We start from the raw sequence: 26,249 nt of genomic DNA, 5'->3' as shown, positions 1-26,249 counted from the left end.
GAATTTTCAAAATGGCTGCCGTTACCATTGCAATAGGGGGATGAGGTGCCTTCCGTTATTTGCTAGCAATTACAAATATAGACTATTAGTGTTCTTCTTATGAAATGATCTTATTTCTGCCCTTGAGGAATTCGACTCTGTGTGATTAATTTTCACAAAATACCTCAGGATAAACTATCTCTAAGCTCATAAAATGCGAAATTAGCAATATCCTGTAATTTTTTTCTTTCCAAGAAATTTCCTGAACCGAATAACGTTAACGTTGTAAACATATTTTTAATAATTTCAGAGATCTTTTAAAAATACATGTATATTAAAAGCAACAAAATAATGCAGTGCAGTCGTGTAAAACGATTCAGTGAATGGCAACCTTCATACTAATTTGTAATAAGAGGTTTTATAGATTGTTTATAAATAGCCTAGCATCATTTATCAACATGTGGTTAACCAGCATTATTAGATAAACGGCAATTTTTGATATTTATTTCTTAATTATTTATATTCAAATTTTTTTTTCGTTTTTGTAGACCGTTCTGATATATGTCTATCAACACTGCTCTTTGCTTGCATTCATACTGGCAAATATAAGAATGTATTTTTTTCAATTAACCGATAATTATGAAATGGAATATCTTTAATTCGACGATTTTGTCTATTAAAGTGACTATGTTAAAGGCCGTACTGTGACACAAAGTCTCTTGTGAAGTGTTTTCTCATTGTCAATTATACCCTTTTTTTCTCATAATTAATTCATGTTAATTTAATGAATGTGAGAATATTATAATTTAGCTTTTTTTTATTTATAAAGAAGAAGAATAATAAACAATTGTTTTTTACCTGGTGACCTTTTTATACTATAATTGACTGATCCGCTTACCTGATAAACAAGTTGTTATTGCTAAAATAATTCAAATCTGTCATTATAGCCCCAAAAGAAATTAAATCCATAAACATTACATATAAACAATGCATATGTTTGAAAATTTTGGACATATGATTTTTTTATATATTTAAACATAATATATGTTTGACAATTATATTAAATAGTCTACTTTTGAATATTTTACATTTGTAACATCTCTATTTTATTTTGTACTTATCACTGCATGGAGACAGCTGGTTGTAATAATGGTCTATAAATATAAATTTGCCACCTTACAAATGAATATATATATCATTTTATGGTTTTTTTTAAGTTTGAAAATTAAAAGTATTTGCAATAAAAAGATGGGGTATGTTTAATTTTCCAATGAGACAATCATCCAACAGAGAATATAGTAATGAGGATGTCAATTTTTTCTCACAATTCTTCTTTTTATTAAAGTAATATACAATTATAGTAAACAAATGATATCCAGTCAAAGACATACATAGTACTACACAATGTGTTAATCTTTACTTCAATTAACTAACAAGAATGTGTCCTCAGTACACGAATGCCCCACTCGCACTATCATTTTCTATGTTCAGTGGACCATGACATTGGGATAAAAACTCTAATTTGGCATTACAATTAGAAAGATCATATCATAGGGAACATGTGTACTAAGTTTGAAGTTGATTAGACTTCAACTTCATCAAAAACTACCTTGACCAAAAACTTTAACCTGAAGCGGGACAGACGGAAGGACGAACGGACGAACGAAAGCACAGACCAGAGAACATAATGCCCCTCTACTATCGTAGGTGGGGCATAAAAACAACCATAAACCTTATGAGAAGGCTCACATGAAGTTTAATCAGCAAAACAGTGAGACAAATGTCATATTTGACCGATTCGCATAAATTTGGTATTAAAGTGAGACAGGGTGAGGATACATTGCAAGCGTCTCCTTATATTCATAGATTAGCCGCCTTGAACAGATCAAGTGCATGAAGGAATTAGAATTGGCAAATAGACCATGCAGCAGGTTTTTAAATGGTAAACATTCTGCTCGTTTTGTTCATGCAACGTTGTAAATATAAAAAGAACTTGATGCGACTGTCATACAAGTGAGAGGTATAGCTAGCTAAAACACAGGTTCAACCCATCAGTTTGGTCCTCAGTGCTCTTCAACTGCGTACTTTATATGGCCTTTTTAAATTGGATTGGAAATTCACTGATGTAGACGAAACGCACGTCTGGCGAATATAAAAAAATGTAGTCCTGGTATCTATGTTGAATTTATTCTACACAAGAAAATGCATCTTCTAAGTCAGGAATATGAAAGTTGTTCTACATTCGTTTGATGTGTTTGAGCTTTTGATTTTGCCATTTTATTAGGGACTTACCACTTTGAATTGTCTTCGTAGTTCAGTATTTTTATGATTGTACTTTTGTGTCCTTGATACATGTGTGGATGTCTTCTCATATTAAAGCATTCATAATGAAATCATTGAAACATGTAAACATTTAAATATGTAGAAAGAATGCTTATAAATACTTATCGATAAGTTACAGGGCTTAAGTGTTACAGATGTCGTTTAACTAATAAACAAATCTTTGTTAATTATGAAACGCATGATCGATATAAATATTAAATGATTTGCTGAAAACTTTATGATAGTGAAATGCATAATTTGGGCTAACGTAGATCACTACTGGGCGTTAAACAACTAACAGTCAATAATTATAATGTCATTCTATGATTCAGAATAAAAAAAAGCTCTTTTCTTTTTTTTAAGAAGTCCATACACACATCTTAATTCTATATAAAAAAATGACATTTCATGGAAAATTACATTTATAATAAAAAAATATGCGTGATTGGGTGATGAGACGTATGTAATTTACACGGACTGTGCGTATTTCTATTCACCCAGACGGTCAAGTGAGTGTAAACTTGCATTAAAAATAAATTTCAAGTTACTGATATACACAATGTAGCTTTGACGTACTTATTCAACTGAATAATAAATAGGATCTTTGAACAAGTTGTTATGGTAACTTAAACCGTCCGTTTTCTAAAACAAATCCAAACATATCATGTGTGTAATGTTCCGGAATAAAGATTGTACAGAAATTGAATGATGCTACATTATTTTATTGAAGGACTTTTCCATTTGAGTGTGTTAATAGAAAACAAGTCACGAAAGGATATATCAATACACTGTATTTGTGTTTGATTGTTTGTTTGTTAGTTCCATTTGCATCGTGATAATTTGACCATCGATAGATTCGAAAATCCTGTTTGGTATTCCGATTTTCCTGCTCTGTAGTATACTAAGCTTTGAAAATATCGTATTTAATCGTTGTTTTTAAAGGTGAATCTAAAATAGCGCCTCGGACGCATGCAATTGATAAAATTTAGTTTTCCTATTTTGCATATAATTAGGGAGATGTGGTATGATAACCGTTGGGATACATATCAACCAGAGTCCAAGTGACATGTATATAATTTATGTAACTATAGTTGACAATATGCTTTAATTGTTAATTAACTATTCTGCTTTTAAGATACCCAGATAACAATATTAAAACGAGAGAAACAAACAGCTAGATTTATAAAAAAGGCCCAGTAAACTAATAACAAATCGATCCGAGATTGTGACGGAGTTCTATCTGTATATTATGCGTTTTTCCTATGACATCAAACACAATCAGAAATTAGACAACTATAATTTGAGACGTTAGGAGTTGAGCAATGTTCAAATACCGTAATATATAAAGAAGAGGCAAGTCAAGTTAAAAAAAAATAGAACAAAATGAGGAACTCCAAAAGGATCTAAACTGGGTTGTTCAACCGCCATGGAACTTCCCAAAGTGTAAACTGTGCGAATATAGCATATTCATCTGTTTCTCGTGATTTTGATCTTAACTCAATTTTTTTTTCCTCCGAGAAATTGTTTTTTTCTTGTTTTTCAAAATGTGCTGCAATTGTTATCGTAAGCATTTCATCAAAAAAAGACAAAGGAGCAATGCTTAAAAGATTGAAAAGTAGCATGCTCCTCTGTAAATACGGTCCTGCAATTTAACTTCATTTATATGAGAGAATATATTGCAGATTTTCTTAATTTTGAAATTCTTGTATCATGGGTTTTAATCATTGTTGACGGTCATACGATGAGCTTTCGTTTTTAATTTCTAATTGCATTTTATCACTGGTTGAAATTTATCTCATTTGCAATCATCCATCATCCTCTCATTTTTATAACTCAGTATTGTTTTGTGACGTGTACTTATCTTGTTCTTTCTTTGTTTTTTTTTACCATAGTTAAGTAATTGTTCCTCTCCGACACATTTTACATGCATTTCTCCTGTAATAAATTATTAACTCTTTACGTTCGCATATGTAGAATATTTGAGATTGATATTTAGCGAACAAACCAACTAAATACACATTATTGCATGATTACAGCACATTATCTAAAAGAGCAAGACTAATGTGTTACACAGATGGTGGGTGGATTAGTTTTTGTATATTCATACTATGGTCATAAAGAATATTTGAAGACCTTCAATTCACAGTGATGAAATTCGTTTATACTCTTTATTATGTCTGTATTCTAGTTAACCTTCTACATGGGGAAATATTTACATCGGTATATAAACTGTCTATTATGTCTCACGAGGAAGGGAAGTTGTTAACAGCTTTTAAGAACTATATAGATATGCAAATCGTGGATCAGAGATCAGTTTCATTCGAAATTCAAAGGTAGGACATTATTCGGGAAGTCTTAAATATAATGCACTGTATTCAATCTGAAAATCAGACTGTGCTAACCATTATGGAATATAAGTGTTAAATATAAAACCATCTAACACATTAATGTATCGTGATTTGATCAAATTGTCAAGGAAATTATTCTACAGCTATGCATATTATTTACTTTAAGAAATAGTAAAACAAATAGCTCTGAATATTTTGGTAACTTATTGTGTAGAATTGTGAATGGAAATGGGAAATTTGCAAAGAAACAACAACTTACCATAGAAAAGACAACAGCAGAAGGTCACCAACAGGTCTTCAATGCATTCGTCTCAACTCGGCCGATTACGTACCCTCATAGAGTAGCGGATTCTACCGAGGATTGCCGAATGGTCTTCAATGTAGCAAGTGTATAACGTGACTAAATCAAATAACTACTGCTACTAAATTTTATTAGAATTATGTTACTTGTGTAGTACTGTTTTTATTTGCAATGACTATACAGTAAAGTCAGTAACTGATATAAAGAAACAAAGGTGAAGCAGCATATTGATTTTTTTTAATAGACAATACAAAAAAAATTAGAAATCCTTTTCCTCACGACACATTTGAGTTATTATCCTGCCACAGACATTTGTTCAAAACAAAATACAAGTATACATATAACACATGCCGATAAATGTATAATATAAATAAGACTTTTAATATCATGTTCCACTTCCAAACCGTGAAATTTTATGGATGCCATATCGAGTTGGTTGACCGTTATTGAATTTCCGTTCCACAGATCAAATTCTGAATGAACCACATTGCATTTTAAGAAAAGACAAAACTCTTATACCAGCTTTTATCCTGCGCTTTATCAGATTTTGCTTACTGTAGATTAAATAATGACACATTTGTGTGTTGTTTCTTTGTTTTCCTCTCATACATGTATCATTCAGTGTTTGTGAAACGGATTTATTTTTTTTGAATCGATTTATGATTATTGAACAATTAAACAGCGGTATACTACTGAAACAGTTGTCTTTTTTACATGACACTAATTGTTTGGAATAAACGTATCTATCGACAGACAATTTGTACAGTTTCCCTTTGAGCTTACTGCCTTGTATATTTAATATCATGAACGAGACCCAAAACCCCAAGAATAATAGCGTAATACGTCGCACTCATCATTTTATGAATGATATGAATTATATGAATGATATGTACGTTATGTCCGTAAACACATTTTTTGTTTTTTTATTTCATTACAAATTTTATTTAATATTCCCAAAACACCTTTATATTGTTAAGGCAAATCATCAATAAATTTAATATTCTTTAAACTTACTGTATTAGCTCCGTTAGTTATATACCATATTATACATACACAACCAAATATTTTTATTTCTGGCAAAATTTAGTAAAGGTTTTAAGAAATTTGTGATTTCAACAGAGAGACGATCGATATCTCATTCATATGTCAGGTTAACGTTTTCAACTGCTGAAATTTAACATTTTAAAAAAAAAAAAAAAAAAAAAAGAAGGAAAAAAAACCCTAAGTCTTTACATTTGAATATGAAGCATTTTCTCTTCAACTTTGTACTTGTTTGGCTTAATAACTTTTGATATGAGCGTCACTAATGACGTACTGAATTATAATCCTGGTACTTTTGATAACTATTGCATTATTTTCATACAAGTAACAATGTTTTATGGAGTTTATACTTCACACTCTTGTTGAATGAGGAGTAACACATACACATTTTTTAAGTTGTGTTTTGTTTGTCTGTTTGTCTTTTTCTTTGTTAGCCATTGTGTTATTAGTTTTTTCGACTGATTATGTTTAGTATTCCTTTTGCATCGTTCTTCTCTTTTAGATATGAAATAATACACAATGATAAATAAAGGCAACAGTGATATACCGCTGTTCTAAATCATAAATCGATTGAGAGAAAAAACAAACCTGTTATAAAGTAAAACCAAGGAAAACATATCAATTATAAGAGCGAAACAAACGAAATAACAGAACACAGAAGTGCACCAAAAACAAACAATAATGCAACGTTCATAGACACGAAGAATTAGATAACAACTGCCATATTCCAGACTTGGTACAAGGCATTTTAAAAAAAATGTTGGGTTTAAATGCCAACATTACAGAAATGACAGAAACAGATATACCGTATCAACATTTCTTTTTAAGATTATTAAATGACCTAGAGCCAACGGTAACACAAAGTAGCCAAGATCCGGGATATGCAGAGAATCCAATTAACGCCTTCCATCTGATTGGACGATTTGTATATAAATGGCCTGTTGTGTTTGCTAATATACTGTGTGAAGACTGTATAATCAATGAAGCTACATTACGTAAGAATACAGGATTAAGATGTATTAGTTTAATAGTCAGCAAGATTCGGAGTTCGAAAAAAAATACTTTTCTAACTAATGTACAAAACAAAAATATTTCAAATCAAAAGCATTAAACCAAAGACAAATTTAATCAAATATTTTGTCAAAAGTAAGGTATCATAATTATGCATGCATAAGGAAAGTACAACCCTTAATTTCTAGATATTTCGTAATTTTGATATCAGTAAATTTAAATGAAAACAATATCACTATGTTAATGCAACGACTTTAAAAAACATTGCGTTTTTTTTTGTAATATTATGTATACGTAACTATGGTTATTTCGTCGTTTGCCATGGCGTTTTCAGTGTTAATGTGGTACCTAACACTACAGGGAGATAACTCTGTAAAGTCAGCTAAACGTTTGAATTACGTTATGTTTTTAAAGGATAAAGCTTCTCAGTGATCAAAATTGGTGTTTGTCAAATTGCTATATAACCAGTGTAATTATTCTGACAAAACGGTTGGGTCAATTTTTTTTAAATTTTTGTTAAAGGGACAAAGTAAATACTTTCGCAAAATTTGATGAAAATTAAACGAACCAAATTAATTTTAGTGAAAGTATTAGGTACCATCTTAATAAGAATGTCCTTCTCCTACATGTATCTTTCGCCGATCTATTTGAAATATTTCACTCAGCAAAACTAACACTAATATGTCGTCGTCACACGTACGATTAGTTTTAGGTCAAATAACATTATTGTGTATTGGATTATAACAAACTCAATATACAGATGATTGGGTGTAATCTAGCTTGCAAATGTTGTTAAATATATAAGACCACTGGATTATAGCATTTCATCGAGTGAGATAAAATATCTCTCAACTCCCGTCAAATATTTTTCTAATTTAAAACGCGAGATTCGCCGTTTTTTTTTAAAATGTAATTGTCGAAAGTAGAAAAATATTGTATGACACAAAAGCTGGTAGTACAATGTCAATGATTTTTAAACGATATGTAGACGAACGTAATCTTTTTTCTCCGATGAATAACACACCGATGAGTTCTATGTATGGAAAACAATCAATCATGTTTGCTTTTTGTTCGTGACGTCACAGAAAAAGCAAGCAAATTTCACGCCATAATGAAGAACCGAGGTCAACAAATACTACGTTCATCATGCTAATTGAAAAAACATAGTCAACAGGCCAGGAAAAAGATACATTGAATTAGAGAAAGTTGAGACAAAGATTTTACCCATTCAATATAACGTGTTCGTCCAGTTTAACAACATGTTTAAGAAGAACTTTACTTGTTTCATTCTACCTGGGATTATTTTAGATACATTTTTGTTTGTACATTCAGAACAATAAAGTATTTTTTTCAATTGTAACTGAACGTGAATTTCAGGAAAACAATTTATATTTGATTTCAGATTTAAACACGACATATCAGACAGTTAATCAAAACATTCAACATTGGCCAGATGAATACGACGTACAAGCATCAGCGCAGGCGTTACTACGCTTGCGCACGTTTTATTTTTTTGACATTGAAGGAGCAATTGATGGTTTTCTTTTTGGTGAGCATTGTCAACCTCTTAGTCCGTCTCAGGTATTGAAGCTTATTCGAGTTGCTATCGACAACAATATGCTAAACGAGGCAAGGCTTTGGTGTGAAGCATTATTAGCTAGACTTCCTTTTACTTCTTTCCAGGACGAAAGTATCAATAAAATGGCTATTTTCAGGATTCTCGCAACTATATATGATAAGGTAAGCAATACTTATAGATGATAATATGTTTATCGCTGTTTTACCTCTGACGACGTTGTAAATTTAATTGACAACGGCACGTGCACTCTTAGTTTCTAGCGATAATTGTTCATATCACTCTACTGTGCTGGGAATGTAATTACTAGTCAGTAAGATCAAAGGAAAATTTAGTAAATAGAAATTCTATACAATTACTGTCTTTTGATGAGGTAAATATGTGGTTTTATTGACTTTTGAAAACTGATATTCGCTGAGGCCAATATTCCGATAGAAATGTTTGTAACGGAAATTATTTACCAAAATCATTTGTAAATTAAACGTTTTTATCAAAATTATACACGTAAAAGCACGCAACGTTTTGCGCGGTGAATATGCTTATTCATTCAAAATATCTTTCATATAGATACCCTACTTAAGGTTTAGCAATATGGAATAATTTATATTATTTGTGTCCTAACTTTAGAATCACTTTTAAAACTGTTAGTCATGTTCATTATTATCATTGATTTGATGTGTTGGTCATTGGTTTTTGCAAGTTTGTTTACATAACAAAGGACGGTAAATTCAAATTCTTATTTATATAGTTTTTCTATTTCCTTTTCTCAGATAAGTCAAATCAATTTTACAAAAGATTAAGACCTATGTCTTTATGTCTTACTATCTAGTTAAAATATATAACTCTGATTTCATTATACTTGAGATAAGTGTAACGAAATCAGAGTTCTAATATTTAACTGTTTTTGATGTCAGTCACATCCTTATATAAACATATTAACTTGTAGGCTGGTATGCGTCGACGATCAACAGAAATCTTATCAGATTTTACCCAGTTAGGTATGAATATATAAAATGATCCTTTGACTTTCATAAGAATGATCAGTCATTTCTAATACCAGTAAAATTTAGAATAAAAGTATTACCAAGGTTATAAATATATCAAATATCATTCGTAAGATAATACATGACACATACATTGTAAGTCCAATATACCTTTTGTGGGGTTGGCGTACATACTTTCCGTGCATTATTTCATACATTAGAAAAAATAACTTTATTTCTTACGAACTAAAATCTTACCCATAAATAAATTACATGTACATTCAAGATTTCTCACATTACTAAATGTTGATGATTCGTAAATATCGTGTGTGTTTAAAGCTTTGCATTTTATCCACTTTTGCTAAATGAAGCATTAAGGACCATGAATTCATAAAGATATAGCCAAATTTAATTGCAACTTTAATTTCGCATGTATAGGGTTGTTGACTGGAATCATAAAATAAATAAAATTCGCGCCAACCTTTCTGTCAATATAAAGTGCAGCACAAAAAAAAATATTTTACATATTTATCCTCATTTTGTACAATTGAATGGCAGATCCTTAGTGAAACGTAAATTCAAAGATAATGAACTCTGAAAAAATTGATGCATTAATTTCGATACATGTATATCTTATTCAAGTCTTCTTGTCTAGATATGCTTGTCAATAACTCTATTAGACATGTAATGCTCTTCCATCCAACAAAATGTTTTCGTCAAAGCATGAGGAAAGGAGGGTGAAACATTATAGTTTACCGAGTATAGATATTATAAATGTCAATGAAAAATCAATTAATATAGATTCATGTTTCACAAACAGACATGTATGTGTAAATACACATTACGATAAGACGTGTCACGGTACTTGTCTATCCCAAATTCATGTTTTTGGTTTTGATGTTATATTTGTTACTCTCGTGGGATTTTGTCTGATGCTTGGTCCGTGTCTGTGTGTGTTACATTTCAGTGTTGTGTCTTTGTTCTCCTCTTATATTTAATGCGCTTCCCTCGGTTTTAGTTTGTTACCCCGATTTTGTTTTTTGTCCATGGATTTATGAGTTTTGAACAGCGGTATACTACTGTTACCTTTATGTATACCACAACATATTTCCATGACACTATTAAGACTTTACACATTTCAAATTGGCATGATACAAGTTTTGAGAGATAGATTGCAATTGGTTAGTAAATAAATAACAGTTGAAGCTACAAAAATACGTTATACTAGAGGCTGACACAATCATAATCTAAATTGAGTAATAAAAGAAAAGGGTCAACGACTTAATTTGTGAAAAATTAATTAAGGTTAAAAAAAAAACAAGGATAGGGGTATATATTGGTTTTAATGGTTCACCTAACAGCTTCTGAAGACTGAAAAAGTAGGTCAAAATAACCAGATAGTATTGTTGCAAACCGTTTGTAGTTGTGATCAATCATGCTCAACGCAACACATGAAAACAATGACCAAACAAAATGGGTTCAAACTATTTTCACTGAAGTTGATAGATATAAAACTGAATCCGTTATGTCATATGAAAGAGTGACGTACGACACTAGAAAGACATTTTATAAACAAGTATCTGTTACTGGCTCATATGCGCATTTAACAAGTTAAACACAGCTTGGATTCTCAATCCGATTAACATTAATAGCATCTTAATGGTGTATTATAATGAAGAAACAAATATATGTTCCCATTATATATGAACTTATTATTCAGGTCATAACGTAATAAACAAAGAGTATGAATTCTACAAGAATAACATAAACGAGACAGACGAGAAATTGGACATACCATTATATATAGATGAGTATGATGACCATTATAAACAGTTATGTAGAAATAATAGAAAAGTATGTATCAGCACTTTATAATTACCTTAATCTGGTATTTCACTTTATGATCAAACAGATCAAAATAAAATCAAATGTACAAAAAAAAAATAACACTGGTAAAAACCAAACAATTCACGACGGGGAATCATAATTAAAGCCTGTATGATTCGTTACTACATTTATATAAATCGCCATTTCCAAATAGTACAAGCATATCTTATGGTATTAATGGAAAAATGCTACGCAGTTTTTTCAGTTGAATTATGAAACTGTGCGTTGGCGATGGTAATAGAAAATATAAACGTTGTTCCCATTTAGGAATTTTCATTATTCAAACCATTAGAATAACTTAATTAAAATAATAGTTTCGCTCAATTATGACAAATTCGAGTTTTAAGTGTTAAGAAATCAAGAAGTCTGTTTAGTTGGAAATAAAACAAAATAATATATGGGTGATCGCAATCGAGACAAATATACAAAACTTACAAAAAACTAGAGGCTCTCAAGAGCCTGTATCGGTCACCTGTTTCTACTTGGGTTTTTGAAATCATATAAAAAAATATAAAATTTGGCTAAAAGTAACAACACAACCTCATAAGGAGAGGAGCATTTAGGCTATGTTTGATTTTGTTCAAATCAGTGGTTCTCTAGTAGAAGACTTTTGTATGCATTTCCCATACGGTGCTATTTTAAACTAAGTCCCCCTTGGCGGCCATCTTGAATAATGGATCGGCTACAAAGTCACAACACTTGGTCAACACCTCATAAGGAACATTCATGCCATGTTTGGTTTCATTCCATTCAGTGGTTCTCTAACAGAAGACAATTGTATATAATTTCCATAGGGTCCTATGTTAAACTAAAACCTCCGCTGGCGGCCATTTTGAAGGATGGATCGGCTACAAAGTAACAACACTTGGTCAGCACCTCATAAGGAACATTTATCCCATGTTTGGTTTCATTCCATTCAGCGGTTCTCTAATAGAAGTCATTTGTATGCATTTCCCATAGGGTCCTATGTTAAACTAAGTCCCCCCGCTGGCGGCCATCTTGGATGATGGATCGGCTACAAAGTAACAACACTTGGTCAGCACCTCATAAGGAACATTTATCCCATGTTTGGTTTCATTCCATTCAGTGGTTCTCTTAAAGAAGTCATTTGTATGCATTTCCCGTAGGGTCCTATGTTAAACTAAGTCCCCCCGCTGGCGGCCATCTTGGATGATGGATCGGCTATAGAGTAACAACACTTGGTCAGCACCACATAAGGAACATTCGTGCCATGTATGGTTTCATTCCATCCGTGGTTCTCTAGAAGAGGTTCAAAATGTAAAAAGTTAACGACGACAACGACGACGACGGACGACGGACGCCAAGTGATGAAAATGAAAATGAGTTACACATTTTTTAAAGTAATTGGTGGGTTTCATACATCTTGCAGCAACATTAAAGTTCCACTTGTACTGTTGTATGCTCTACAATATAACAATGTTAAGAAAAATTTGAAACTAATTTAATTTTCAATCGAGGTTAATAATTTTTATACAACTTCTTGTCTATTTTAGCCACTAAGTGAAATATCTAGACTATATTGTTTCTTTAAACCTACATCTATACCGTACTATAAAGCAAAAGTAGAAATTGTAAATTTAAAGCCAGAAATATATCTCTTCCACGACGTCATTTCAAAGACTGAAGCAGCATATTTCAGGAATGAGGCCAAGAAAAGGGTACGTTGGAAATTATTTTCATAATAATAATCTAATATCTCAAACGATGCTTGGTCTTTTTCGAGCGTTTGTTATTTTGAGTTTTCTAGTACCCAGATTTAGATAAAGAAAGTATAATAACACCACCCAAAGTTCATATGACCGTTGCACATTAGAAACCGCGTCTGTGCCTGTCATATGCTATATCTTCATTTCATTTGAAATGTTTCGATTTGATATTTGATAGTTTTTTTTTATATATGTCATCCCTGATTTTCAATTTTGGCGATTAAGAGCTTAATAAATTAGTTTTTAACACGTAATTGCTGAAGACAGTATTTTGATCCCTGTGTTGATTTAGTTGTCATATACTCCATGTATCTATACTTGTATGCAATTAGTAATATTTTAAATAACTGTAATATAACTATGTGTTCCATAAAGATAGTGATATTATTCATTTCAATAATGAAAAGTATGCTGGTCAACTTTGAGTTGTTCAAATTTAAGTGTTACAGTTATGTGTTTTGCTCTTTAGAGCGACTAGTATTTAATTGAAAAGATTACATTTTTGAATGTTTTTTTTCCCAATAGTTTGAAAGATCTTCTGTTGAAACCAACGAGGGAGACATTGGTTTTAATATTGATACAACACGAGTAAGTCAGACGTAAGTCAGTATTCAAAGAGAAACGAAATATACCAAAGGGACACGAAAAGTCGAAAATAAACTGACAACACAATGGCTAAAAGAAGAATAAAGACAATCAGAGAAATAATAGTATACAAAAACATCATAGAAACTAAAGACTAAGCATCATGCACCGCACGAAAAAAACTTAGGGTGATCTCAGGTGCCCAGATGATGAGCAGGTTCTGATTCATATGTGAAACCCATCGTGTTACTTATGTTAATACGAACCCAGCATCAAGTCTTATCGGGTAGGTCCTGAAAATTATAAAAATTCGGCATAAATATAAAACATAAATTTAAGATTATAAAAAAAGTAATATTAAACAACTTAAACATGTGTTCAATTCGCCATTAAACCTATTCAAATACTCTGACAGTGTGAAAAGGTAAATAAAGGTTGTTTGCAAGCATTCCTTTGGAAATCAGTGGTTCGGAGATCATATTATGTCTGAGTCTCTATCGCAGCCTCTCGCTTTGAATTATATTAATAGTTAATTGTTTCTTGTCGAGAAATATCGTTACACACTTATTGCATTGATGAACCTGTATTTCCAGGGCAGTTTTACAAGACGAACCTGGAATAGTTAAAAGAGCAACCCACAGAGTTGGACTACTAACAGGTCTGGCAACACAATGGTCGCCTGTCATGCACAATGCAGAACCATTCCAAATAGTTAACTACGGAATAGGAGGAATGTACCATCCACATTATGACAGTAATGTAAGTGTGTGGAATAAAAATGAAGCCTGAAGTTTCTAAATCCCAAAATTGCCCAAATAATAAGCCGTTTCAGAAAAAAGATTTTCCTTCAATTAAAAACAACTATTCGTGACAATCCTGATAACATGGGTTCGGGTCTAAATACAAATAAAAGACTGACTAACAAATGCCTTGAAAAAGTCAACAGATGCCTTTTGAATTAGCTTGTTCAGAAATAAAATAAATACTTAAATTATTAAAAATGTTAAAAAAAAAAATATGTCTTGTCGTTAAGAGTATGTTCACTTGTGTAAATATGACTTTTTATTGAATTTAGTCATTTCAATTGATATCTTGCTATGGTGTGGTGCTACACTATTGTTTCAGATAATGGTAAATGCTTTGTACCATTAAGACGTATAAACCCACTGCAATTGTTTGCACCTGGCCTAAGTCAGGAATGTGATGTTCAGTAGATGTCGTTTATAGGTTTCATTAGTGTTTCTCGTTTTTCATAAATGCTCATTACCAAAATCTGATGTTTAGTAGATATCTTTTTAACTGATGTGGTTCATCAGTGTTTCTCGTTTCTATTATTATTAACATAGATTAGACCGTTAGTTTTCAAGTTTGAATGGTTATACACAAGTAATGTTTGGGGCCCTTTATAGCTTGATATTCGGTGTGAGCCAGGGCTCCGTGTTTAAGTCCGTACCTTGATCTATAATGGTTTACTTTTATAAATTATTACTTGGATGGATAGTTGTCTCATTGACACTCATACCACATCTTTTTATATCTATAAACCCGTCTATGGATAACTATTTCTTTTTGACCTGATTTAAAATCCAATTGCCTTAATGATTGATTATGAGAGCATGAGCGACTATTACTTTTAAAGATTTAAGTTTCAATATGCATATAATAACTTGACGAAGTGAGTATACATAGTATTCGCGGTGCGTATACGTCCATCCGTTCGTCTCTCTGTATATTTTTTTCTAAACCAAAAAATAAATTCCATTTAAACGGTTACATAATCTGTATAAACGTAATGTACTGGTGCATCTTTGATTTTTCATTTTAAAGATTCTTGTTGTATTTCAAACACAATATGGATTTTTCAATTGCATAATGTAGAGCTTGTTAAAAGAAACGTGCCTTTAAAATATATTCCAGGAAAAACGAGTACCAGATGATTTAAATGAAACCAAATACCCAGAACTGAGAGGAGCTGGTGACAGAATTGCAACCTGGTTATATTACGTAAGTTTGTATATGTATTCTTATTGAAACAGTATAAATGATAGATTTCAAAAAAAGGACAAAAGATATCAGAGGGAGAGTCAAACTCATAAATCGATAAATAAACTGATAACGCCATGACTAAAAATGAAAAGATAAACAGACAAATAATATCACAGAAGACAGTTTCAAGACACAAAATATAAACCAAAGACTAGGCAAAACAAGCCCCACCAAAAACTGGGGGTGATCTCAAGTGCTCCAAAAGGATAAGCAGATCCGGCTCCACATATGGCACCTGTCATGCTACTTGTGTTTCAACAAATCCAGTAAATAGTCTAATTCGGTAGGTCACATCCGTGAAAAGGGAAGGATATTGTAGTAACGACATAATGAACATATCCGATATCATCTGTGAAACGTCCTATGACATCCAACCAACTCGTTGTGTGGTCTGTAAATTTTACGAAGGGATGATTTGAACTTCAACATTTGGATCTCTTTGTTTACTAGCCTCCTGATGAGCTGCAATCCTCTATCACGGAAACCCTGGTAGGAAATACAAGCCCGGCAATATTGTATCAATTCGGAGAAGTATATTCCGTATGCAGGCATTGTTGGAACGTTGTTACAAAGAAATGAAAAGATCACAATTGGAGCGCTGAAATTTTCTCTTTTGTCTTAAAGATTTGTTTTTATAAAATACAAATATCGAGTAATGTTTATTCCAGGATGGAGAGTTATTTTCTTGTTTCTCGTTTAAGATGATATTTGATATTAAGAACCATGTTAAACTTTATAAAACTTTAAATTCATGTATTTGGTTTTCATGTTATATTTGTTATTCTCGTGGTGTTTTGTCTGATGCTTGGTCCGTTTCTGTGTGTGTTGCGTTTCGCTGTTGTGTCGTTGTTCTCCTCTTATATTTAATGCGTTTCGCTCGGTTTTGGTTTGTTACCCCGATTTTGTTTTTGTCCATGAGTTTTGAACAGCGGTATACTACTGTTGCCTTTATTTATAAATGTTCAAAATATAGATTGTATCTTTATATTTCAGTTAAATGATGTTAAAATAGGTGGCGCTACAGTATTTCCAGAAGTAAATACCAGAGTTCCTGTTATACAGGTATATGCACCTGTCCTAAGTCAGGAATCTGATGTACAGTAGTTGTCGTTTGTTTATGTAATATATACATGTTTCTCGTTTCTCGTTTTGTTTATATAGATTAGACCGTTGGTTTTCCCGTTTGAATGGTTTTACACTAGTAATTTTGGGGCCCTTTATAGCTTGTTGTTCGGTGTGAGCCAAGGCTCCGTGTTGAAGGCCGTACTTTAACCTATAATGGTTTAATTTTTAAATTGTTATTTGGATGGAGAGTTGTCTCATTGGCACTCACACCACATCTTCCTATATCTATATACATTATGTACTAGGTTTTCTTACGTACTTTTATTTAGTTGATTTATAGTGTTAGCTGATTTAATATGCTGTATCATACAATACGTTTAGTTGTTCCTGTTATCCTTATGTTAATGTGTGCACTGTTTGTCTGTCAATTTTGATCTTTTGATTGAATGAAGATCATCGGGAAAATTTTTGAAATATACGATTACATCATGCACATGTACCTCCTCCCCAATGAATCATGGTTAAAGTTGAGGTGTGGGATTTTAATAGTTCAACGTGCACACAAACTTATTGGTATGCCTGTCCAGATCATAAAGTCGTAAATATGAACATAAAATCAATAAGAGTGCACATTCAGAAATATTGGACCTGTTTTAGTCCTTCAGGCACTTGAAAAAACAAAAAGATCAAAGACGGCAGATCATTTAATTTCACATTCAGATATATTAACATACTAGTATCCCCATAAACTATAAAATAAAGGAACAACAGACACAGCTTCCTCTGTCTCATTTTTAGACTTATACATCGACATTTAACATGTGCGGTCATGTTAGTACTGGAATCTGAGACAAACGAAATGACTTCATTTGTTGCCTTAGATGCTATAAACAATATGTTAAGAAGGTTTGATAAGTTAAACATTGATTTTAAAGTGTATATGTCTGTCGAGCCTGATTCATCTGACCATAGATTACACACTGATCAGTAAGAAGTAAAATAACAACAATACCGAGCTTTAATGCACCTTCTAAACAAATGGCAAAATCAAAATCTCCTACACATCAGACGAATATTAATAATGGTATTATGAATAATTGACCCATCGACGCTGCCGCCGGATTATTAAGTCAAAGTGACGTTTCTGCTACAGGAAGTCAATATAATTAGCAACAACTGAAGATTTTTATAGTAAAATAAAAAAAAAATACCAAACTAAACGGATAATTCAAAAACGATAAGTCTCGTTATCAAATGGCAAAATTAACTACTCAAACACAAATGGAACACAACTGTCATATTCTTGACTTTGATACCCCCACTACCTCCCAATTAAAGAAAAACGAAATCTAGTTGGCCATGTACGTAATGTATAACTTTATTCATAAGTTGTTCGTTAAAGTTGTAAACACTAAGGTAATCTATAAAAACTCTTCAAAGATGGTAGGCTTATTTTTTGGTACAAGCATTTTTCTTATCATTTATTTATTTATTTTCGTGCGTACCAATTTTAATAGATGTAGGAATTTTTGCATTTTCGTGGATATTGATTTCGTGTTTTTGCAAAAGTCTGCATACAAGCCTATAGAAAAATTGTTAATTTATTGAACATTTAGATTTGTGGTTTATCTAAACTCACGAAACTCACAAAAAATGGTATCCCACGAATAACAATGAATCCACAGAATATCTTCAACAGTGAATGAAAGCGAGCTCTTTGACATGTTTGATTCTTTACAATTATATATTAATTAAGATATTAGTACTTGTAAATAGACTAGTGTGACAATGTTGGTTATATGCATATGCATGTTGACTTTTAACTAATGTATCTATTGAAGGGTGCTGCAGTGTAGTGTTGGTAATATACCATATGCAAGTTGACTTTTAACTAATGTATCTATTGAAGGGAGCTGCAGCATTCTGGTATAATTTACTTCCAACAGGAGAAACTGATAAACGAACATTACATGCTGGTTGTCCTGTTGTAATTGGATCTAAATGGAGTAAGTTTATATTTGGCACAACTTTTTGCAATTTTGAATCCTCAATGCTCTTTAACTTTGTACTTGTTTGGCTTTATAAATATTTTGATATGAGCGTCACTGGTGAGTCTTATGTAGACAAAACGCGCGTCTGGCGTACTAAATTATAATCCTGGTACCTTTGATAACTAATTATATTGATATGAATGGTCTTGAGCTTGATATTGGCATTCAATTCTCTGTAAACTCTTTAAAAAAAACACGTTTTAAGATAGACATACTTTTCTTATAGTTATATTTTATTTATTTGCTTGAAAAATGCAGTAATGAATATTTTAGAATGTCAATTGAATAGTTATTGCAAACTGACTTACAAATGAAATAAACGGGAGGGAAAAAGATGAATAGCTTACAGATAAAAAGAAAAATGTTGCCACCAAAAGCAGACCAGTAATTTACACATGGGAGCTTGACATGGACAATAAATAGCCTAAGCAGGACATGGCGTCTAATTGGCACCTAGTTTTGCTTTTAAAACGTTCGTTCCACCTTACTCATGCTAATTTATACGTTAATAATCAAGGAAGACAAATGGATTTTTTATTTTGACAAAGAAGACAAAATTTATAACTTATAAACCATACGCTGTCTTGTTCACTATATAATTGTAAGCCTTACAAAATAGTTTGTTGTTTTAGTTGGAAACAAGTGGATACGTGAAGCTGGGCAGATGTTCAAGAAACCATGTGATCTACACCCTTAACAGTCATTTGAATAATCCTACAGAAGCACCCATTATCAATTTTAGCAAAATATTAGCGAATGGAGAAAAGTTACAGTAAAACAGATTACTTGATATTCAACTCAGTACACAACTGCTTTGGTATACAAAAATTATAATGCATCTTTAACTATCAAAGATGTTTTGGATATAATACGACTCAACACAGTCATAGCGTTTGCCTCTGGTGGGAATAAGGCGGACAATGTGTACATTTACGAAACAAAACGTGGGCACTCGTTGGTGTTAAACATTTCTAGCTATATAAGATTAATAACTGTGTTTAATGTTTTCCTGTATATAATTTTGATAATAAATTGGAATCTTTGAATCTAAATATTACTACTTCAACATATGACCAATGCAAGCCGCCAAAGTCAATGCACTATTACAGTGAGAGAAGCCATTTTAAAATCTCCATGGAAAGGTAATGTGCTGTTAATAAAACAAATACACTGTCTGCACACCAAGATCACTGTGTGACCATTAGTGGTCCCCCCTTAAACTAACAAATAGCAAATCTAAACAAACAGTTGACATTGACAACACAGACGTCTACAGAAACGGCACAACTTCAACGTTATACGGGGACATAGCTCAAGTGTCATGCTTTGTAAAGGAAAACCCCAAAAATAATTGAGGTAGTATCATAACTTAAAAATTTGCAGACTGTCTATAAAAAGGTAACTATGAGACAATTTCAACAAGATCTGATTAGGAATTCTGGTAAATTTATGTGTATCGTATTATGCACAGAACATGATTTGTAAGAAAAAACCTACAAAACATGATTATAATAATAAAAATTATAATAGAACAAATATAGAAAGTGCACATTAGGGTTATTGTTAAGATTGAGGATAGCATAAGGAGGTATGTGAAAATCAAAACATAACATTTCTAGATTTTTAGTTTATATTTATTAATGAAATACAAACAAAAGTAAATATTAGTATTCTACCTCTTTATTCTCTACTTAACTGATAAAAATATAAGATGAGGCAAAATGTATACTCATATTATACACATTTATATATACAATTTAAGTTATGAATCTATAACTTTACAACCATTGCAAAAATAATAAAGTAAATGAAATAAACTCATTATTCTATAACACAAGATATAATGGACGGAAATTTGATAATGTCTGTGGGACAAAAGATGGACATTTTAAGTAACTTGGAATATTACAATTAAATTTGTTGAGATTAATCTCACTGGTAACAATTCATTACGTTCAGAATGTTAGGCTGCAATGTTTTAACTTTCATTTTATAAAGATTATTTTTCAACAATGAAAAAAGGCTTTTAATTTAATATTTTCCTAAAAAACAAAATTAACTAACTTATTTCTTAATTTCTATAATTGAATATTTGAATTGAAAAAATAACTGTTGACAGAGAGATATGTGTTGCATCTTTATAGATACTAGAACATACCCGTGATATCGCAGGTCCGTGACTGAACTAAAGTATATAACTATGCGCAAGCCTTATTTTAGTATTAGTTTTGTCATCTGATAAAGTCATGCCGTTTTTAAGATACACAGTTTTCTCTGCTTTCAAATCTTTCTGTTTGAACCCGTCGAACTGGAACTGGTCCGAGTACACAGTTATTTCGTGGTGCATTTCTTTTAGACAATAAATGTAAATAAAAAAAATCTCACCTGCGCTTTCTCAATAACATTTTTACAGTGTGTTGTACTACTTTTGGGACAAATTATATCAAAATTATAGAAAACTTCATCAGCTCTAACTCAAAATATGGACAATTTTGTGTTAAGGGGGTCTTGAAATCTTTTGACAGCTTCCGAAGTGCTAATTTTTTACCTTTTTCAGCTGGACCTAATCACTACTTTACCTAAATATTTATGACCCAAATTTTTTTACAGTGTCATTTCACCCCCCAACTTGCTATATGAGGCATAAAACATGGAGAATTAAATTTGGAAGGGGTATAACATAAATTGGCAAGTAACACACTGTCCACATTAAGGACTATATTTGTGGACAACGAAAATCAAAGGACGATAACTGTGTACTCGGACCTAATAGGATAGAAAAAATTGCCCAATCTTTATAAAACTTGGTATGATAAAAGCTTAATATATTATAAGACTGCTTACAAAGTTTCATAGCAATAGGATATATATTATAGACACTATGATTAATTCTATATTCAACTTTACGTGTTAAATTTGGACGTTAAAATTGAGAAATTTCAACTATCAACATTTGGGGCTTTTAAAATTAAAATATTGCAAAAAAATACTTTTAAAATGCCTTAATATATAATACATCATGTATTTAAAGCAATACAGTACTCATTTTATATATCAGACTTAGCATAATTTTTCAAAAGTCAAATTTATATGAGCCTGTGCCTAAAAATGGAGGTTTTCCAATGAAGGGGAGCCTTACATGAAGATGTAATATTTTCCAGCAATTTTAAATTTGTGAAGCTTTTCGATTATAAATAATCCTTACATATGTACTTAATGTACTTTAAATGGAAAGAAAACTAACAAATAACATTTCATATTAGTTTAAAAGGGTCTTAGACCAAGTATGACTAAAAATAATTTAGGGTCAATTTAGGCCGTAGCACATATTTACATTTAAAAATGCATATTGAAGCTATAGGAAATAAAAATTTGTGTCTTTTCTATCATTTCTATACTCAGGTGACATGATACAATAAATCTGAGCACAAAAAGCCTATTACATTCAACTTTTTGAGCAGACAGTATGGTCTGATACAAAGATTTTTCACTTTTTAGTGAAATACTTGCATCAATTTTAGTCTCAACAGGCTTATATATGAACCCCATGGTATCCTACAGAGGTAAAGAAAGATATTATGTGAAATGAAACAGGTACAAAAGACATTGTTAAATGCTTTTTATACAATTTTAGTGAGGTCTTTATTATGGACTTCAACTTTTATGTACCATGCTCCTCACATTTAACTTGATCCAAACAGGGCGTTAGATGAGGGTCATTTATACAACACACTTTGCTCATATTGTCTGAGATAATCTTCTTTTCTGTAGATTCAGAGTTCACAAATGAGTAATACAACTGGATTAAAGCATAAAAACACAAAAATTGACACATGAAAACATGTCAGATAGAAAGTCAAAATGCCACTTATGCATCAAAATTGGAAAAGCTATGAAATGCTTATTTTGACCATATAATGCCAAAATTGGTCATTTTTGCAGAAATTCTATCAAATAAAAGTTTAAATCCTTTAGTTTTATGCTATTTGACAAATTGACACCATCAGATCATTCAGGGAAGTTGCCAAAGTACAGATTCTATATTTCCTGATTTCACCTCTTAGGTCCGAGTACACAGTTATTTCGTAGTGCATTTCTTTTAGACAATAAATGTAAATAAAAAAAATCTCACCTGCGCTTTCTCAATAACATTTTTACAGTGTGTTGTACTACTTTTGGGACAAATTATATCAAAATTATAGAAAACTTCATCAGCTCTAACTCAAAATATGGACAATTTTGTGTTAAGGGGGTCTTGAAATCTTTTGACAGCTTCCGAAGTGCTAATTTTTTACCTTTTTCAGCTGGACCTAATCACTACTTTACCTAAATATTTATGACCCAAATTTTTTTACAGTGTCATTTCACCCCCCAACTTGCTATATGAGGCATAAAACATGGAGAATTAAATTTGGAAGGGGTATAACATAAATTGGCAAGTAACACACTGTCCACATTAAGGACTATATTTGTGGACAACGAAAATCAAAGGACGATAACTGTGTACTCGGACCAACTTATCAATTATTGGTAATATTAATTATTTGGAAAACAAAAGGTCCCGGAATGGAGTATTTTTTAATCAACAGCATAGTCGTATATAAGTTATAAATAAAGTTGAATTCTTTGATTTGCTGTTTTACGTAATGCCCACTAACAAATTGAAAACTGTACCTATGCGCCCTATTTTCAGTATAGATTTTTAGTATTCGTATTGTTATCTTAGAAAGTCTTACTGATTAAAACACTACAATAGGTAACAATTTGACAATTTAGTTGTGTCAACGTTACCCTGTGATTATGACCCGTGTATAATCCTGAATACACCGTTTGGTGGTGCGCCTGTCAGATGCGGAACGTACAGATAAGGTATTAGGTAACAGGTAAATTATACTATTGGTATCGGTATCGGACTCGACCCGGAACTTCTTAATTATTGGCAATATTAATTACGTGGAAAACAAAAGGTCCTGGAGTGGTGTAATTTTTAATCTATACCTTTGTACTATATTAGTTATATATAAAGTTGAATTCTTTGATACGTCGTTTTTACATGATGATGGCTGATAAATTGGACCTCGTAATTTTAGTATTATAGATAGGAAGATGTGGTGTGAGTGCCAATGAGACAACTCTCCATCCAAATAACAATTTAAAAAGTAAACCATTATAGGTTAAAGTACGGCCTTCAACAGGGAGCCTTGGCTCAAACCGAACAACAAGCTATAAAGGGCTCCAAAATTACTAGTGTAAAACCATTCAAACGGGAAAACCAACGGTATTTTGCCCTTTTGATAGAATAAAAATTTTGAAATTGAAATGGCAACATCTTAAAACATGTAAACTGTGCAAAGCTTTTGAGTGTCCATGCTTGAGAGCTCAACACAAAATACATAAAATCTGTAAAAAAAATGTATCAAAATTCAACATGAAATATTTACTACATATACAAACATTATTATCGTCATACACATCAGTGTCTTAGAGTGTTTTTTTTTTATAGAATAAAAAAGCTCTCCAGAGCAATTGCGTATCCACAACACGTTACTTCCATGGAAAACTGAAGCCATGGAAATTAATCAAGTAATACAATATATTATGTCTCTATCCTAAAGCTATATATAGCTAAATCTGGAACCATTGGAGTATGTTTGTTCAAAGTTCAATTCCGTACACTACTTTATCCCAAATTTAGTATGCTGAAAAATAAATACAAAATGTAATATTAATTTACCTTTAGAAAATTTGTAATTGTTGAGCATTAAATATCATATTTCCCCTATACTAACTAAGATTGGTATTATAGCATTATATTTTTTCATCTGCTTGCTCAACATCGGAGGGAAGTGATGATGCCCTTTAAACACAATTGATAGTCGCCAAATCCAAACTTGTTGATGGAAATGCAATGAAATCAAAAGGGGTTTGTTCAGAACTTAGTACAAAGTTTCAAAGTATGGTATAAAACAGCTTTATGTCCATTTAAGGAAGCTGGCTTGTCCTGTTTTAGACTTTTTGTCAGATTTTCAGAATCCTCTGGTTTTATCCATTTAAATGCCTTAAAAAAATTTGCCCAGTGACCCCCAATTTTCTTTTCAGAATTCTTTAACATGTGTAATGATAAGCCATCAGTTAAAGTCTTATAAGATTTTAACTACTTTTTAACAGTTTTTGAGAACTTTAACTTGTCAATGATGAAGCTATAAAAAGTCAAGAGAGAATATTTTCCCGCGAAAACAAGCAAGGTGACCTACATATTTTGTTTGCTTTCTGGATTCCATTATTAATTCCTTATCAATATAATCTAGTGTTTTGAAAAGTTAATTACTTTAAAACTGAGAAGTGAGCTCCCAGGATATGGCTACCGTAAATCCTGAATGGTTACACAATTTTTATCTAGTGAATTGTTCAGTATAGAAATTATAAGAACTTGCATTTTGATATCAATATGTTTATCTGTATGCAGCTTTTTAAACAATTACAATATATAATATTGATGAAAAAATCTATTTTTTTTGGGCAATATTACATTTGAGCCTTACAATAAATGTTATTTTACCTCACATAATTTATCACAAAGTAAAGATAAATACTGTGAAAGTACTTTAATTCGTGGGTATCAATTTTCGTGGTTTGAACAATATTTACATGTTCGTGGGTTTTTAAATTCGTGGATTTTAGTTTTCCATAAAAAAAATAATAAAAAAACTAAAGCCTTTTGAAACGAAGGTAAAAAAAAATCTGGACTGAAGGGAATTGCAAAGTAAACATTGACCGGTGTAAATCGTAGTGGTAATACTAATTAACCCATGATAAAGTGATTACCAGATTATAGATCATCAAAGGTGTTAATTAGGCTATAAAAATGTCACCTAAAGAAAACAGTAATATAAACAAATGCTATAAACGTATCTTGAATTGTCAAATAATTCTTAAACACATCAAGCCTAGCATGAAATTATTATTTCCCATATGTACGAGAACTATGAGGATATCAAATGAACACTTTATCATACTAGCATATCAATACCGGAAAGCTGAATTTCATCGATCAGAATTTTTTATTAATGAGAATTAAAAGATCAAAAGTTGTACAGTTTAGGGTATAATCCTGCATGTGGTTGTAGTTCTGTGACTGCTATTAAAGTATTCTCAGTTTTGACGTTATTCAACATACTCTCCAGTATATCATATCAGTAGTCAAACCTACTGATGGGGATCTGACATGTCTTGATTTGGACAAAGGTTGTTTTAATTTGTTGGACACTTAAATTCGTGGATAAAGTCACCCACGAAAACCACGAAAATTGGTACCCCACGAATAAAA

General features: G+C 31.6%; 2 protein-coding genes across 4 annotated transcripts in view; one reads left to right on the top strand and one right to left on the bottom strand.

The window, feature by feature from the left end:
- Positions 1-8,619: 8,619 nt before the first annotated feature.
- Positions 8,620-17,170, top strand: LOC134690040 (prolyl 4-hydroxylase subunit alpha-1-like). The gene is made up of 8 exons (XM_063550011.1): positions 8,620-8,742; positions 9,525-9,576; positions 11,282-11,415; positions 12,963-13,127; positions 13,701-13,774; positions 14,354-14,519; positions 15,678-15,764; positions 16,800-17,170. Exons 1-8 carry the CDS (start codon positions 8,620-8,622, stop codon positions 16,908-16,910), a joined length of 912 nt encoding a protein of 303 aa, XP_063406081.1. The 3' UTR covers positions 16,911-17,170.
- Positions 17,171-24,398: 7,228 nt separating this feature from the next.
- LOC134691087 (uncharacterized protein C8orf34 homolog) overlaps positions 24,399-26,249 on the bottom strand; it is a 31,288-nt gene continuing 29,437 nt past the window's right edge. For 2 of the 3 annotated variants that reach the window (XM_063551301.1, XM_063551302.1), the window contains exon 20: positions 24,399-24,621. In XM_063551301.1, the coding sequence (XP_063407371.1) occupies positions 24,614-24,621 (8 nt within the window). In that variant the 3' untranslated portion in view covers positions 24,399-24,613. The remainder of the gene's footprint in view (positions 24,622-26,249) is intronic. The other variant, XM_063551303.1, reaches the window with a different exon arrangement.

The sequence above is a fragment of the Mytilus trossulus genome, chromosome 11, assembly GCF_036588685.1.
Source record: "Mytilus trossulus isolate FHL-02 chromosome 11, PNRI_Mtr1.1.1.hap1, whole genome shotgun sequence".
In the NCBI taxonomy this organism is placed as follows: Eukaryota; Metazoa; Mollusca; class Bivalvia; order Mytilida; family Mytilidae; genus Mytilus; species Mytilus trossulus.
Note: the sequence above shows the minus strand (reverse complement) of the source record. Positions and strands in the feature narration are given on the sequence as shown.

What these genes read in the sequence shown, in the direction of transcription:
- LOC134690040 (XM_063550011.1), top strand. Translation starts at nt 8,620, where the DNA reads ATGCTAAACGAGGCAAGGCTTTGGTGTGAAGCATTATTAGCTAGACTT. An exon ending in ACAACACGAGTAAGTCAGAC is followed by an intron (nt 13,775 to 14,353) that starts GTAAGTCAGTAT and finishes CTGTATTTCCAG; the next exon opens with GGCAGTTTTACAAGACGAAC. An exon ending in ATCCACATTATGACAGTAAT is followed by an intron (nt 14,520 to 15,677) that starts GTAAGTGTGTGG and finishes AATATATTCCAG; the next exon opens with GAAAAACGAGTACCAGATGA.